This window comes from Lepidothrix coronata, unplaced genomic scaffold (genome assembly GCF_001604755.1).
Source record: "Lepidothrix coronata isolate B3197 unplaced genomic scaffold, Lepidothrix_coronata-1.0 Scaffold127, whole genome shotgun sequence".
In the NCBI taxonomy this organism is placed as follows: domain Eukaryota; kingdom Metazoa; phylum Chordata; class Aves; order Passeriformes; family Pipridae; genus Lepidothrix; species Lepidothrix coronata.
In genome coordinates this window covers 1,207,797-1,223,353 of record NW_016690307.1, presented here as the reverse complement: position 1 = coordinate 1,223,353, position 15,557 = coordinate 1,207,797, and the positions used below count along the sequence as shown (strand labels likewise).

Here is a 15,557-nt window from a genome sequence, read left to right as displayed (position 1 = left end):
TCTATGTACTCCAGTGTTAATGATAAATGCCAGAATTCATTGAGATGAAAAGCAGATAGATGAGGTGGAACACACACTGTACAGCTACTCCCTTTGATGAGGAATGGGAGAAAATGCCTCAGGAAGAAATAGATATTGTCTTACTTTGTTCAACTCACTGACAGTATGAACATTCTTCAACTCTGTTTACTCAACAGATGAACACCAGCAAGGAGATTCAGAAGTGTCTTTCTTTGAGATTGTGCAAGTTTCGAGCTGGCTTTCCGCCAAGTCCCCGAAACTCGACAACAAGGACCTGCTTCCCAGAGAGGGAAGAAAAAAAAAAACTGACCTAAGCAGCCAAAGCTATAGCAAAAAATATACATATATTTTTCATACGAGACATATATACAATGAGAATACTATACACCACAACTCCAGAAATCCCAAACAGCTCCCCAAAAGGGAAGAGGGGGAGGGAGAAGGGAAAAGAACAAAAAGGGACAAAGACCAAACAAGTCAACCAGCCAACTGAAGGTAAATTAGCAAAATCTCACCACTTCCCTTTGAACAGGCAGGATGGCTGGACACGGCCCAGCACTCTCCCCTCACGCGTGGCAGATAACAGCAGTCACTGTAGGCCTCAGCTCCAGATAAGCCAGACCGAGACAGGGACCTCGCCAGAAAGGAAGAGAGCGAGGTCCCTCCTGCTGACTTTATTTATACCTCCAGTTACGTAAAGGAATAGCATGGAATACTTCCGTGATCACCTACCTAGTTCCTTCCTGGTTACAAGCTGGTCTCCAGGAAGGCCTAGAGTGAAACCATCACAGAGATATAGTAAAAAAGATATATATTCTTTTCATTTTGTGGTAGAAATGAGTAACCATATGGGTTGTATACTGAGGGTCATAGCGGGAATTCACAGTTCGGTTATAACTTTATACCTGACTGAAAGATGGTAACACCTGTTTCAGTTAATAAAAAAGCTTTCCATGTGTTTAATGTTGGAACCAAAACTACTATTTCAATAGTTGATAAACTTCTGCCTATTCTACTTTTCAAAAGCAATAGAGGAAACCTGCAAAGAAAAGTGCACTCAATATCTGATTTGGAGGCAATTATTCTTTCACAAGTTTGTGTGCTTGAAAAGTATAAACTAATCAGGAAATATCAGAATTATGTAAAATTTCAGCTAACCCATCCACGTGTTTCTTGCAAGAAAACAAAATTCATATCCAAATGAGTGATATTTAGGGTCAAATATGAATGCATGAACTTTGGTAAGATGTAAGAGAATGTTTGTGTGCAGGCAAGAAATAAACACTTTTTTTTGTACCTGAAAACAGAGAATAAGTGATACTGTATAATCCTGATATTTTTGAGGATCTGTTTGATTGGATACACAGAAACCAGGATGAGATATTAAACTCCAACAGCTAAAAATTACTAGAGTGTCTATTCCCCTATGTATATGTATCAAAGAAAGGATACAAATGTTTTCTAGTAAGTTCTTGCTACTTTCAGTCATCATGTAGCATTAGAAATAAAACCAGCAAGCAATTTTTCATTTAAGTCAATTTATTGGTTCTTTGAAGACATAAAAGCAGTTATGTCAAGTGCAGGCAACTAATCGTGTTTTATTGCCCCAATAGCAAGAGATTTAAACATCACAGTCAATGTCTTTCAGGTAGAAAGACTCAAACTCTTGTCTCAGTAATTTGTGTTAAAATTTTCTTATCACCAAGATCAACTGCATGTGGATACGAGCAGAAATTTTATATGTAAGACATAGTACAGTAGAAAAAAATGTTGCTTATGAGCTTTCTGTAGTAACATTTTTGTGTGTTGAGATGATGTACAGATTCAAGAGCGGAAAGAAAATCTAAGGGACTCTTAAAATCAATACTTTTGGAAATGCTGCACTCATAATATGAAAAGCTGATCTTCTGGTAAGATTAAGCCAATGCCAAAACATTTGTAAACAAGATTCAATCAATACTTTAGCTTCTGCTGACAGGAACTTAGTTTTTAAAAAGAAACTGCTTTATACTAAGCAAAATACACTCCTAATAAACTGAAATATTTACTTTCAGTGGAACTTCAACAATTCTTAGACCATTTCTAAATGAATACAAAGGACCAAACTCTGCCCTCAGTTTCATTTCTGAATTCTCACTGAATTGTGCTGTTGACAATGGCAGAATTTCTTCAATGCTTCCCATTCATAACTTCCCTGTTGGAGCAACATTTTTCTAGTAAAGGTGGAAAATGAAACAGTTAAGGAACCATTTGTAACCCTGCTTTTTTTTAGACTTTTACATACCCCTTATAAATATTGCTGCGAACATGTTTGTGGTAACATCTAGAAGAATGCCCACTGTTACCTACTGATGAGTTAGAGGAACACAGAGAACCCAGAAGCTTCCTTTGTAGGACGATTTACTCAATATCTTTGACCACCCAACCTCCTGTATGTACAATATGGAACAATCACCCTGATGGTGAATATAATGTAGCAGATCTTTACTCACATGTGGATTCAACCTAGATGGTGCTTGTGTTACACTGAAATGATAAATTTTGTATGATGAAGGACAGGGGAAGTTAATTGATTGGAAAATTTCTGTGTGCCAGTGATTCCTTGTTTGGATCATATGTGCAAGCTGATGTGTCTCCCCAGAAAGGAACAGGGCCAAACAGAGTCCACTTATAGTCTCCAACTACACAGAGTCACAATCAAAAAACCCTTAGGTGACTTAACCTGGATTTTTCAGTAGTGGGAATGACAAGTGACACATATGAATCATTCACAAAGATACTTTCCGTATGAAACAAAATCCCTCACAGCTGAAACTATTGCTATGCAGGCTAAGATGTCAAAAATAAAAAGCAGGAAGAGCATCAAAACTAAAAATTCATCATTCTGCGAGGTGACATAGGTAACATAGAGCAGGAGAAAAAAGGCAGTCCCCACTCAGCAATACTAAAGCTGCTGTACTATATACAAGGTGACATGATACCAGCAAGATTCTGCACTGGATGGGTGAAGTAGCAGCAGCAGTGAAAGAAGAAAAGATCAACAATGGCAGCAGCAGGACATGGCAAAGACAGCAAATGCTGAAATAACAGCAAGATATCCTTTTTTTCTTCACACACAGAAATTGAGTATGCCTGATTATATCCCCAGAATACTAATCCAGTGTTGGATAACAAACTATGAACAAGAGCGGGAAGGGAAAATCTGGCATGTTAAAGGGTTGCTTATTCTTTGGTTGTCAACACTGTTGGTGGGATATCTGAGGAAGATCACTAGAGACTCTGTAGGAATAGACGTTTTGCCTCCTGTCCGTCTCCTGCTTTCCTGAGCTATTGGTTCATTTTTCTACCTTTACTGTATTTTCTTTGAAATGACTTTTACATATTGAAACTGAGCCCATTTTTCTTCCAAGACCACTTGGCAGAGAAGTGACACTATCATAAATGCTGAGGCTTTGTGATCAAGAATCATGTATATCTCACAATTCCTTATTAAGCTTAGTATTTGCATACAGTATTTTTTCTGTTTTCAAAATCAGATTCAGTTTGCCACTCAGAATTTCAAGCTGAGAAACACAGACCTGGATCCAGAGGAAAAGCAGTAGACAGCAAAAACTAACTATACTTTGTGATGCAGGGATTTTCTCACTCAGGTTCAGCAGAGCGAGACTTGAGACTTCACTTGAACGAGGCTCTCACTATTCTGCCCTTCACAGGCTGAGGTGGGCGCCAGTTATCAACAAGTGGGTTCACGGGTTCGTTCTCACCATTCTTGGAAAGGCTACGGAGCTTTGCCATCTGCAAAGAAATAAAACTAAAGTGTCCATGTGGAAGCACTGTGGTTCTTAATGCCTAGAACAAACTCTGAGATGGAGAAGGAATTTTCTTATATAATGACAGGCACACAACGGCAATGACAATTGGCTGTCTATGAAGGAGGATGCACATCTACATTTATGCAAGGCAGTCTGATGGAAAAAGCTGGTGCAGAAGTTTGTATTTTGTTCTGTAAGGCAGAGAAGTGTATGCCAACTGGATTATTAAATTCAATCATGAATTCATCACTTAGCTGTTGTTCTTAAATTCAGTGTTGCTTTGTTAATTGTTAACCTTTCATCCGTAAATCCATTCTGAAAACAGTGAAATCAGTAAAAAGGATATACCCTAATTCGAACTGCTGAAGCACTAAAAAGGTCACCTTATCCAGACTGGCTCTCTTTTTTTTATTTTTTCTTTCTCTGTGTAAATGCACATTTGAGCTATATGAATACAATTGGTGCATTACTTTGTGTTAACATTCAGGTTTGCAAGTTGTAAGTAATTTGATCCTTCTCACTGACAGCTTTTAGGAAGTCGAGATCTGCACCAGCAATTTCCTAAACTGAGACACCGGTGAAATGTTAGTCTCGCCACTAAGTGGTGAAATACACAGAATGAACTGAGGACGCTGTGATGACTGAATTTTGTGGCTCGGGGGCGCTTCCGCCTTAGCATGTTTTCAGGATCCCACGAACACTCCTGCTGAAGCTAATACAGGAGGTGTCTAGCAAGAGGGCCTGATTCTCAAGGTCAGTTTTACAGTCCATTTCAACTGTCCAATCTGCAGGCAATTTCTCACAGTCCTCAGCTAAAGCTTTCCCTATCAAAAAGGGCAAGGTTACACAAGAGCTCACAAATCTGACATACTGAGACACTGCTGAGAACTGGTAAAAGAGTAGCAGAACTAGGTAGAGTTTACCTGATCTGAGCTGACTTCAATTGGCTCCCTCAGGAGAATCCAAGTGATACACTCCTCACAGGGGGGTGTAGTGAATGAACCGTGGTAGGTCCAGTAGTCCCGAGATTTGGGGAAAAGAATTGAAGGATCAAAATGCTGAAAAGGAGCCTCTTTCCCCTTAGAGGAAAAAAAAATTCTGCAGTAAATCCAGGGATATGCATCTTAAAAGACATCAGTATCTATGCTGTTATAAAGGGAGTAATTAAATACCAAGATTCATGCGAGAAATCAATCCCCTCTTTCTCAAGCATTTTCCTGGCAATTAATAATAACTGATATTGTGATTACAGAAATAAAATAAAATAAAATAAATTACAAACAGAATTGTGTGGGACCAAAGATATTCAGTTTTACATTTTTCTATTCTGGAACTATCAAAACTGTGTTTTATTTTTGGTCGGTTGGGATAACAGTTAAAGGCTGTGGCACTGCAGGTACTGTTACCCTTTTTATCCAACAGAATAATGGCCAGGCATTTATCCCAGATTCGTTAGAGTCTTCTGTCTGAAGGACAGTCTCCTCCCAAGACTGTACTCTAATTACATTGTTATGGTGACACTCTCAACCTTTTTGTTGGGACTGTTCCATTTAATGTAAAAAAATTAAAATATTTCCTGTAAGAGTACTGTATCGTAAATAACTTATGATAAAGGTGACTACAATCAGAGAAGGGAGAACAGCAGACACCAAACAACATTTCCTGAGAAGTTTGCCACTGAATAGGATAGTATCTCCACTTTGGAAGGGAGGACCATGATGAGTCTTCCTTGTTCCCTCTGGACAATAAAAATTAACCAAAGAAATCCAGTTCTCTACTGGTATTTAGGATGCAGTTCTGGAAAGTGAAATCTCTTATTCCTATATCCTTCTCCTAACATGGAGAATCTGCTCTAGATCGGAACAGAGAAAAAGTGCAATGGCAGGCCATACATCCTTGCACAAACAGAGTAGAAAGAATAACATCAAGTCTTCAAGTATATCTTCCAGGAAAAATTGTTCTGTAAGTTCAATATGAGTTTGCAGATAACTTCACAAAACAAATTGTGATTTTTCAATAAAAAGAGTGTCCAAAAACTCCTCTGCCTGTAATGCATCAGAGCAATTGAAATTGCATGTGCAATAAATACACCAGTGATGCCATCCATTACTGTTTCGTGAAAAATAAGTAATCTTGGTAAATTGTATGTGATGACAGGAAAGAAAATAAAATAAGAGAGAAAATACAAGCTGTCATTTTCCTATGCACCTATATTGCTCTGGTTTTCCTCAGCTGTTGCTTTTTCCAGAACCACTACAGAGAATATCTGTATGTAGGAAATCAGACTTCTATTTTTTTTTCAGTTAGAAGTTATAAAATCTCCAGTTAGATAGTCTCAGATAGAATGCAGTGGAGTGGATATCACTGCCATCTTGTCACCATTGTATAACACAGAGTTTCATAGGATGATTGATCAACTTTTTAATAACTGTGGCAAAGCTCTTCTGCATGCAAACGGCCAAAAAATGCTATAGGGATTATGAGAGAAAGCCAAATCTGTATCAAGACAGACCATTGACACAGCAGGGGAGCAATAGGTAGAGTGAAAAAAAAATAACCTTCAGTTCCCTCAAAAGAAAGAACAGAATTGCATTTGAAGACTAAGAAAAGGTTGAAAAAATAAAATTATTATGACTCTTAGTTAGGAGAGAACAGATTTCTGACTCAGATCAATGACAGTACACACATACATAAATCAAATGCAAAAAATTCTGCTAAATTTGCAAGAAAATGCTTACAGATTTGTAAAATTTAGCCCTGGTGATTTGGTGATATATTCAAGGTCAAATAAAAAAAAGGGATTTTCAGCATCATTAGAAGTATAAAGTTTATCATGAAGTAGAATTGCTAAAGTATACCCAGAGATTTGGTTTATATTCAACAATAATGCTAAATACTAGTAGATGCAATATCTCAATTCTCTGCAAATAACTCCCTTCTGCAGTGGTATCTTTGCAATGGGTAAGGGCTGTGAGCCTTAGATCATTAATTAAACTAGAAAATAATTTAGAATATGTTTGCAATGCCATTTGTGTTAGTATCATAGGAAGAGAGGACTGGTGCACAAACTGCACCATGTAATCCCTTTTATAAATAAACACAGTTCCATCTTAAAACTAATAACATTTTTAATCTCCTCTACATAGACTGGGAGCCTCACCCATCATTCCTATGAGTTTCTTCTCATTTCAGGCTAACTAAGTTTCTGACTCCTTTATATGCATATGTTTTGGCCACTGCTGTCCTCAGATTTAAAAACCTTTTCATTTCTTCTTGCTATTTGCACACTAGCCTATTTTTACAGAGCAGTACCAGTAAGACTATCAGTGGTGTAGGCAAGGATTGATAAAAAAATCCTCTACAACAAGAATACTTGCAGAAGTGAGGAGTTATCTGTTTAAATAAGTAAAAGAAAGTATCCTGCCCTACATTCCAATGTATCACCTCTGGTGCTACTCTTAGGCACCAAGATGATGCCAAAAAATGAATCTGAACTTCTGATTTCTACTTCTGCTGCTTTTCAGCTACATTATATCACCAAAATTCTTTTGATACCTTAGTCTTAATGTTATCAATTTCTTCAAGAATTCTCTTCATCTCTGGTTTGGGAGTTTTTCCAACCTGTAAGGCAAAGCACAAGTACTGTATCTTTTTCATCATGTTCCACAGTATTTGAAAGAATTTCAGCATATCCCATCTGTCACATTAGGCAGCAGCACTCTCAGAGCATCCAGTAGAGACTGACAGAAAATGACATGTGTTAAAAGAGCATCCAAAATAGCAGACTGCAGTAACTGGCTTTGCAATTGGAACGTGTGCGGAAGGACTCTACAAGGCATCACCGACTGTCTGAGGAATGAACTACACACTCAGACAGTGTGATCTACACTCTCCAGGGCCTTGCCCTTGGCCCTTCTTTGAGAGCAACCCACAACCACTGTGAGACATATGAGCACTCAGCAAAGTGTTGATGGTCTGAAGAGCTGGAGTTTCTGCAGATACTTCAAATGTTCTGCAGCACATATGCAGTCAGATCAGACTTTGACATAAGACATATGATGAGATTCATATCTCGATATCCTCAAGCTGTGGGGTCACCTTATTGCTTGTGTTCCTGACATTTAGCACTTCCAAAAGCTTTGACATGGCTCCGCATCCCAGAAGAGTAAAGACAGTATGCCTAAGATATGCTGTAATTGCCATTTTTTTTCCAAAAGAGATGAAATTCAACTCTTCAGGAGATAATTCAATCCTGTTTTAGCAGTATTCCAAACACCAGTAATAGAACATGACAAACTCAGTGAAAAACAATAGCTCCTTTACCAAAGAGCAAGAAGGAAAGAGGGAAAGAAGGTCAGAGAAGATATAGTGATACCACTTTTCTAGACCTTTTATCTGACCTTAATATGATTATTAAGAACATAGTGTAATGCTTTGTAATCTGTGTTTTACAAGACAGTGCTTTAGTCTAAAATAGACCAAAAGAAATGACCAAGTAAGAATAATCCAAGGATGTAATCATAGGGGAGAATCTGGACAGGTGCTGACCTTCAGTTTAAACTAACCACAAGAGAAAAGGTCAGGCTGGCTCACAGTATAACAGAGTTAAAATGACATTGTATCTAGTCTGTCCAGGGACACTGTGACAAAATTAATTACATCCACTTGCTATTGCTTGCGCAAATGTCACTTACAGGTGATAAAACAATAAAAGGAAACCTATTCTCTGATGGTGTGTTCAAGCTGATATGCCCACCTGCAGGTAAAAGGACAGCCACATATCTGAAGTTTGCATAATTTATCGCTATTAGGCTGTGTGCCTGTTAGTGTTTCTCAATGTCCTAGACCATGTACAGATTTGATACTAGGATTGCTTTCTTTCTGTTAAGTTTTTAAAAAAATCAATTAGGAAATACTTGGTACAAAATTATTTTGTTACGGAGCTGCTGTATTTCAAGGTTAGAATGTTCAGTGAAATTCTTTTACCATGAATTACTTCTTTTTGGAGTAGGTTCATTGAACTCCTTTTGATTCCCAGCTTATGTGGGAATCAACCAGAGACCAGGGAAGGGAATCAGTCAACATAACCTTGCTGAGAGGCAGGTGCAGCACCTACTAGCAGACAACAGGCAAGAGGAAACACTTATACGGTGCAGTGTCCTCCCCACTCAATGCACACCACAGTAAAGGGCTGCTCAGCTATCAGGGACAAAGTTAGCAAATGTCCCAGGCTTGAAGTTATGGATCTCTTGTTCAATACCCGTCATGCTACTGGTATCACAAATGGTGTCAGAAGTCGGCTCTGAATGGGTTAGTGCATGGAATCTGGAGCGCTCAAGTCCAGAAGTACTGAAGTCAACTGCTTTGAATGTTTTCCTGCAAAACGATGCAGTGCGCGATAAAACAATGGGAACATTTTCCCCTGGTACTAGAGGAGGATGAAAAACACAGAAATTATAAAGACTGAATATTTGCCACTTACTTTCAGAAAAATGCCCACAACAGCCACACCATCAGGTTGTTTCAAAGCTCCAGCAAAATTACCATGTTTTGGATTCCAGTGCACCATATGTAACTAAAAATCAATGAAATTTCAGTTATAAATACAAGAAATTGCCAGCAGCACAATCTTCACTTTAAATTAAATAAAGTGTCCAGTACACAGTAAGTAAAAGAATGGACATGAAAACGAAACCTCTATGTAAATATTTCTAACTGCTGTTTCCATGCTTCTATATGCTCACACTTTCTATAAAGCATTGCTTCGCATTGAATTGAAGCATGAGAAAAAAAATGAAGTTTCCTATGCAGTAGTCAGACAATGCAACTATAAGTAGTTTAACCCAAGCACATGACATGGACACATTCAGTGCATAAAACACCTACTGACATGCACTTCATCTCAAGTACATTTTTAGATCTTCCGGTTATGCAGATATCAGCTCAAGGATTTGCACTGGGTTGTGCGTAGTGCATGCATTATTGTTTTGTATCTCTTATTACTCTTGGCACATTGTACTGGACAGGAGTGGGGATAGTAATATGACATTTCTCATGTCTACTTTCAACAATAATGTATTTTCAGGATATAGTTCGAATTTTTACATCTCTGTCCAGAAAATCTGTAGCTCATGCATATAGCTACAAATGCTGCAAGCAGCGGTATGGAATCTCAGACTAAGTAGCATCTGCAACTCAGTGTTATACAAGAAAAAAGTCTTTTTCTTAAAGTTCATTTAAATTGACAACAAAGTAGTTTGCCCTGAATATAATTAATGTATTGTTCTCTGTTTCTTTTCTCTTGAGGATAAGGATTTTATTGCTAAGGATAAAGTTGGAGCAACTATATATCTTTGGTTGCAATGTAGGAAAATTTTATACATTCCAGACTTTCTTCTCCTGTCAATAAATACACGAGTACTGCTAACAAAAGTAACATAAAAAGTCTGTGCTTGAGCTAACCAAGAAATGGTTTGAGGAAGCAGAATTCTTCTGTTTAGTTGGTCGCAGAAAGTAGAGCACTAGAAAGGTTTGGCTGCGGTTAAGGAACAGGAAGAAAATTCCCAAGCCATCCCCCACAGTGATCTCTGCAAGGTTTGTGCATGCTCATCCTGAAAATATCTGCCTCAGTTTTGTCCTGTGACAGGTGGACAAAGCCTCCCTAAGCTCTGTACCTTGAGGGTAAAGTTGTAAGGCAGGAAAACACTACTGCAGGATTTTTGTGGGCATAGATATATATTTCGAGACTACTTTCAAATAAGATGAAGAAGGCAACATTTGCTAGTAATTCACTAGCATCAATAGCTAATTTTCTTATATTTATGACCGGAAGAAGTCTTCAGGGCCTAAAAAAGGCATTAATTTTAGAAAATTTGGACAAGAGTCCTTCAGTAGGTTACATTAAAAAAACAAACAAACAAACAAACAAAAATGAAACAAAAAATCTATTTTCCATGGTTCATGAAAATAAATCCAGTTATTTTAAAGCAGAGATGTCCAGAAACGAAAATCTACTCTGAATCAGTTTCGAGGTGGATCTAATTTTGAATGTCAGTTTATCAAATGTGCTTTTACTAAGCTTTTCTATTAATTCATAATGCTTTCTGAAACTAACTTGGTAACCCAAGCTATACCAGAAACGGCGAAAAGCTAAAAAACAGCAGCAGAAAACAGATCTTCCTATTTGAAAGTAACCAATTGGTTTATGAAAAATATTTTTAAAACATTCTAAAATACCATAAAAACTCTTGCTTGAAGAAAAGAAGTCTGTGTTAGTATATACTTGCAAAGACACATTTATTGCCATGCAGCTTATCCCACTGCACGCTAACCAATATTCACAAGTTCCACAGACAGAGAAAAATTAATGGCTAAATACTAGAAAAAGGGAGAACGGTTAATCTGCTCAGATGCAAAATCAGTCAAATTCCAGTTAACACTGAATACTACTATTAAAAATCAGTCCTACCTCTGCTGCATATTTCACCCCATCTATAACATGCTCAGAGCCGTGGTCATCAGAGGAACCCCAGTGCAAGTGCAGCTGCCGCAGCCTGTAGGCGCCGGTGAGCGGGCCCCCTCTCAACACTGCAAGGGACAATCTGCGTCGGCACCAGCCGACAAAACCCTGGCACACGCGGTCTCTGAACGGGGACCCACCGGAGCACCTCCTTTAAATCCAGCAGATTGCAGTGGGGGGTCACAACACTCACCAGTTCACGTGGTTGGGTCTAAATTCTGTTATCACTCGGGAGTTCTGTTTGATGTGAAAACTGTGAAAACTGCTGTGAGTCAAGCATAGAATCAAACCCCACCTGGCCAACAAGCCCTTTTCCTCTTGGCAAGTGGACACACTATAGTTTATGATGTGGAGAGAGAAGGAAGGTTTTCACAGATGGTTCATGTCAAGAAAGGGTCTATTGTAGAAGGATTGGGTTAGGGCTGTTAAATTAACCCAGAGATGCTTCGAAGAGTATCTCTAGTCCATGACTGGCATACCTTTTACAGTTCAGACAACTAAACAATGGTTACAGCATAGTTTGCTGCTTCTAAAAAAAGTAAAAATTAAAAAAAAAAAAAAAGACATCTATTTCTAGAAAGTCAGGGAAGACAATAAAGTTTAAATTCTTCTCAAGCCACCAATGAAACAAATTAAGAAGCTGTTACTTCTGCTGTCTTTAGCCAAATAATGCTGATCATACATCAGTCTGAAAGTTGACATCAACTCTGACTTTCAAAAAATCACACCTGCTCTTTCAGCCTGGAGATTCTTTTGAGCAGGGACTGCTTAGAGGATAAGCTCTCAAATGTATTTTTCATTCATTACCTAAGGTTGGAATGAGTCGTGTTTCCTTACACAGAAAGCTGATAATGTAGTTCACAACTGCAGTGCCAGAAGACCTTGTTTAAATAGCATTCAAGTTTGAACTTCTACCAATAGCTTTGAAGTTCAAAGTTAACATTGAAATAATAAATCCTCTTTTGCCCAATGGTCTCAAATGAATTCTTGATATCATATGTGTTGGAATACCTACACAGAGCAAGAGGTTTAACTTTGCAGTTTCTCTTTTTAGTTGGTAGGTGTCACAACCATCAAGGGGAGGGATGGAAAAAAAGCCTTGTTGAGTTTTAGGCATGCAGTTCCTCTTATATTTTGAGTTTGCATGTACATCAGCAAATTATCCTAAGTCAATATGGTATTGAGTAAACCTTCTGTAGAGGCCTTCAATGGGAAATATTTCATATTATTATAATCACTGTTATTCTTATTTCACTTTTGAATATAAGACAAATAAAGCATAGACTCTAAGGTTCAACTCCTCACAAGTATTTGTTTGCCATTTCAAGCCGAAATCGATGGGAGGCAGGGACTTTCAGGAGTTGAATTTATGTGATTTACCGACACTTAAAAGCTGAATCAGTATCAGAGTTGGAGACTCATTTAGCAGTCATTTCTTAAAGGTGGCCCTTTCCAGAGCTCAAATACTGTGAAGCACTTGAAAACAGCACTTCATAACAGGACATAAATCTCTATAGCATGAAAACAAATCTTTTTAAAATTCAAAATTTTCCATATAATTGGAAAATAAAGGCTATCTTTAAGCTATATTTCTTTTTCCAATTAAAATGAGATCTGTGACTTATCTCTTGCCACTGTAGAAGCCAACAAATGAAGATAATAAAATGGCTATGAAATTCCTTCTCATGTGGTCTTTCAGAGCTGTCAAACATTGTATTTTATTCTGATCAGACATGTTCCTGTGAAATGTTTGAATCCTAAATTACTGTCCAGCAGCCTGCAGAAAGTCAGGGCAGCCGGGAGTGAATGTACACACTTGATGCCCAGAGAACAACAGAGATGGTGGGGAGGGGAGAGGCAGGGAGGGAACAGAGGGAAGATGATTTAGAGGAAGAGCTGCACCAAGGGCTGTACTTTGCTTGTCAAATCTTTCTCCAACACAGTTCCTTGGGCAGACATCTTCTTCAGCAGCCTGTCTAAACATTTCAGCCTTTAGGAAGCTGCAAAGAAACCAGAGTAGAACCCCCACATGAAAAAGTTCTTTATCAATTTACTTTTCATGCTTTCAATCATGGCATGAATTTTATGCAGTGCTTGTGGAAGAGCATTCCAGTTTATAAAAGGGCCTTGTTACAAGGGCAGGTAGTGATAAGACAAGGGGGTACATCTTCAAACTGAAAGAGTATGATTACATTGGATATTAGGAAGAAATTCTTTGCTGTGACGATGGTGAGGTATTGGAATAGATTGGCTGAAGAAGTTGTGGGTGCCCCATGCCTGGCAGTGTTCATGGCCAGGTTAGATGGACCTTTGAGCAACCTTGTCTAGTGGAAAGTGGTGGTGGTGGTGGTGTAGTTGGAACTAGATGATCTTTCAACCCAGACCATTTGGTGATTCTATGATAATGAAAGTGCAGTTTGTGTTGAGACCACTGTGTAGAAATTGTGGTAATAAATACTAAAGGACCATACAAATACACAACTTAGACATGGTCCTGGTCCTAAATAGTTTAGATTCCATCTGAGACATATGGAAAAATAGCAGGTAGCTGTAACGGTAAATAAAGAAATCCAAGGAAACAATGATTTCATCGAGATAAACACAAGGTATAGTGATCTTTCAATGTAATATGGATGTATTTCATTAATTATATAGCTTGCTAAGAACAAAATCCCAATACAAATGCCATCAAAGCAGATGGACAAAAATACAAAGGAAAGTAACTGTTTTCCATTAGTTAGATTGCTTGATAATTTGATTGCAGTCAATACTGCATACTCTTGAGATGTCTTTGCATTATATTATGTTGTCAATTTATTATTCATTTTGACAGTTGTTGCGTGTCTGCATCCAGAGCTACACAGATATAGTTCTGGAATCAAGGTTTGAAAAATTTAGCTTAAAGATATGAGACTGCTCGCTCTCAGTTCTATAGCAATGCCATGCCATAGCTTTCAAGAAACTATGAAATGCTGTTTTCATAAATGATATTTTAATAGCTTTTTTAGCCTATGGAGTACCTGAAGAATTCCCATACAGAAGAAATCAAGATCACAATCAGTGGAAATATATGTACAAGTTTTTTGTTTACAGGGTGCCTCAGAGCATTCTAAATCTCTCTGGGCACCACTCTTTTCCCTTACACAAAACCTGAGGATAACCTGTGTTGAAGGAGATGACATAGAGAGAAGTCCACCTTCCAGCTGAGTCCGTATTTCAGGGGTGACCCTGCAGCTACAGTCTTCCTGTCCCACCTACAGATTCACCAGAATAAACCCCAGGAGCATCCTTTTACATTCCCAAGTGACTTTTCTCTGCTGGCCTGCGCAGGCTGGATACTAGGGGATGCTTTTTGATGCTCGGCGCTTTGCAAAACCTTGATTCCTAGCAAGGCCAGAAAACCAAACCAGAAACTGACCTGATCGATCAAAAGTGTCGTCGAAGACGACGCGACAGGTGCGCCCGTTGTTCAGGATGGTTTTCGCTGCCCCGGGATCGTAACTCGCATGCCAAGCGGGAAGAGAGCTGTCGTGCTGCACGTCCTTGCTGTTGATCTCAATGGGCGACTGCTTGTCTCCCTTGGCAAGGGGGTAGTTTTCGTGCCAGCGCTCAGGTCCTGAAGTACAAAGGCAAAGGAGACGTCTCCCCGGCTCAGCCGGGCTCAGCCGTGCTCAGCCCCGTCCCGCCCGACGGCCCTGAGCCCCGCTCACCATTGTCGCTGTCGTAGCCCCACACAGACTGGGCCATGGTGCCGCTACCCGCGCCCCGTCCCGCTCCCTCCGCTGCGACTCCACTGGCGCGGTGGTCCCTTCCTTCCCTCCCTCCTTCCCTCCCGCCCCGGGGGGCTTTTTATAGATCGCCGCGGCTTCGTGTCCTCCCCGGAGAGAGGGCAGGGGAGGGCAGCAGCGGGAGGCTGCGGGGCGGCAGGGCTGGGGGCGGCGCGGGGCGGTGGGAGCCGAGGGGGCGGGCAGACGCGTGTACTCCCCTCCGGAGAAGGCAGGGGGATGCCGGCGAGACGCCGCGGCTCCCTTCATCCCGCTGCTCAGCCGGGGGACAGACGGTCTGACGGCGCGGGCGGGCAGGTGCTGGTGCCGCTCCCCGCAGCCCCGCGGCGATGGGGAGCTGAGAGCGTGGAGCGCTCACCGGCTGTACCAGCGCGGGGAGCCGGCACCAGGGAACGCAGTTCTCCCCTCTGCGGGCAATGC

At 39.8% G+C, this 15,557-nt stretch overlaps 1 protein-coding gene across 1 annotated transcript; it reads right to left on the bottom strand.

The window, feature by feature from the left end:
• Window positions 1-1,553: 1,553 nt before the first annotated feature.
• On the bottom strand, window positions 1,554-15,159 carry LOC108502967 (carbonic anhydrase 3-like). The gene is made up of 7 exons (XM_017826462.1): window positions 15,063-15,159; window positions 14,771-14,968; window positions 11,302-11,420; window positions 9,316-9,408; window positions 7,389-7,454; window positions 4,757-4,912; window positions 1,554-3,816 (listed from the first exon to the last, which is right to left on the bottom strand). Exons 1-7 carry the CDS (start codon window positions 15,097-15,099, stop codon window positions 3,697-3,699), a joined length of 789 nt encoding a protein of 262 aa, XP_017681951.1. The 5' UTR covers window positions 15,100-15,159; the 3' UTR covers window positions 1,554-3,696.
• Between the last annotated feature and the right edge of the window lie 398 nt (window positions 15,160-15,557).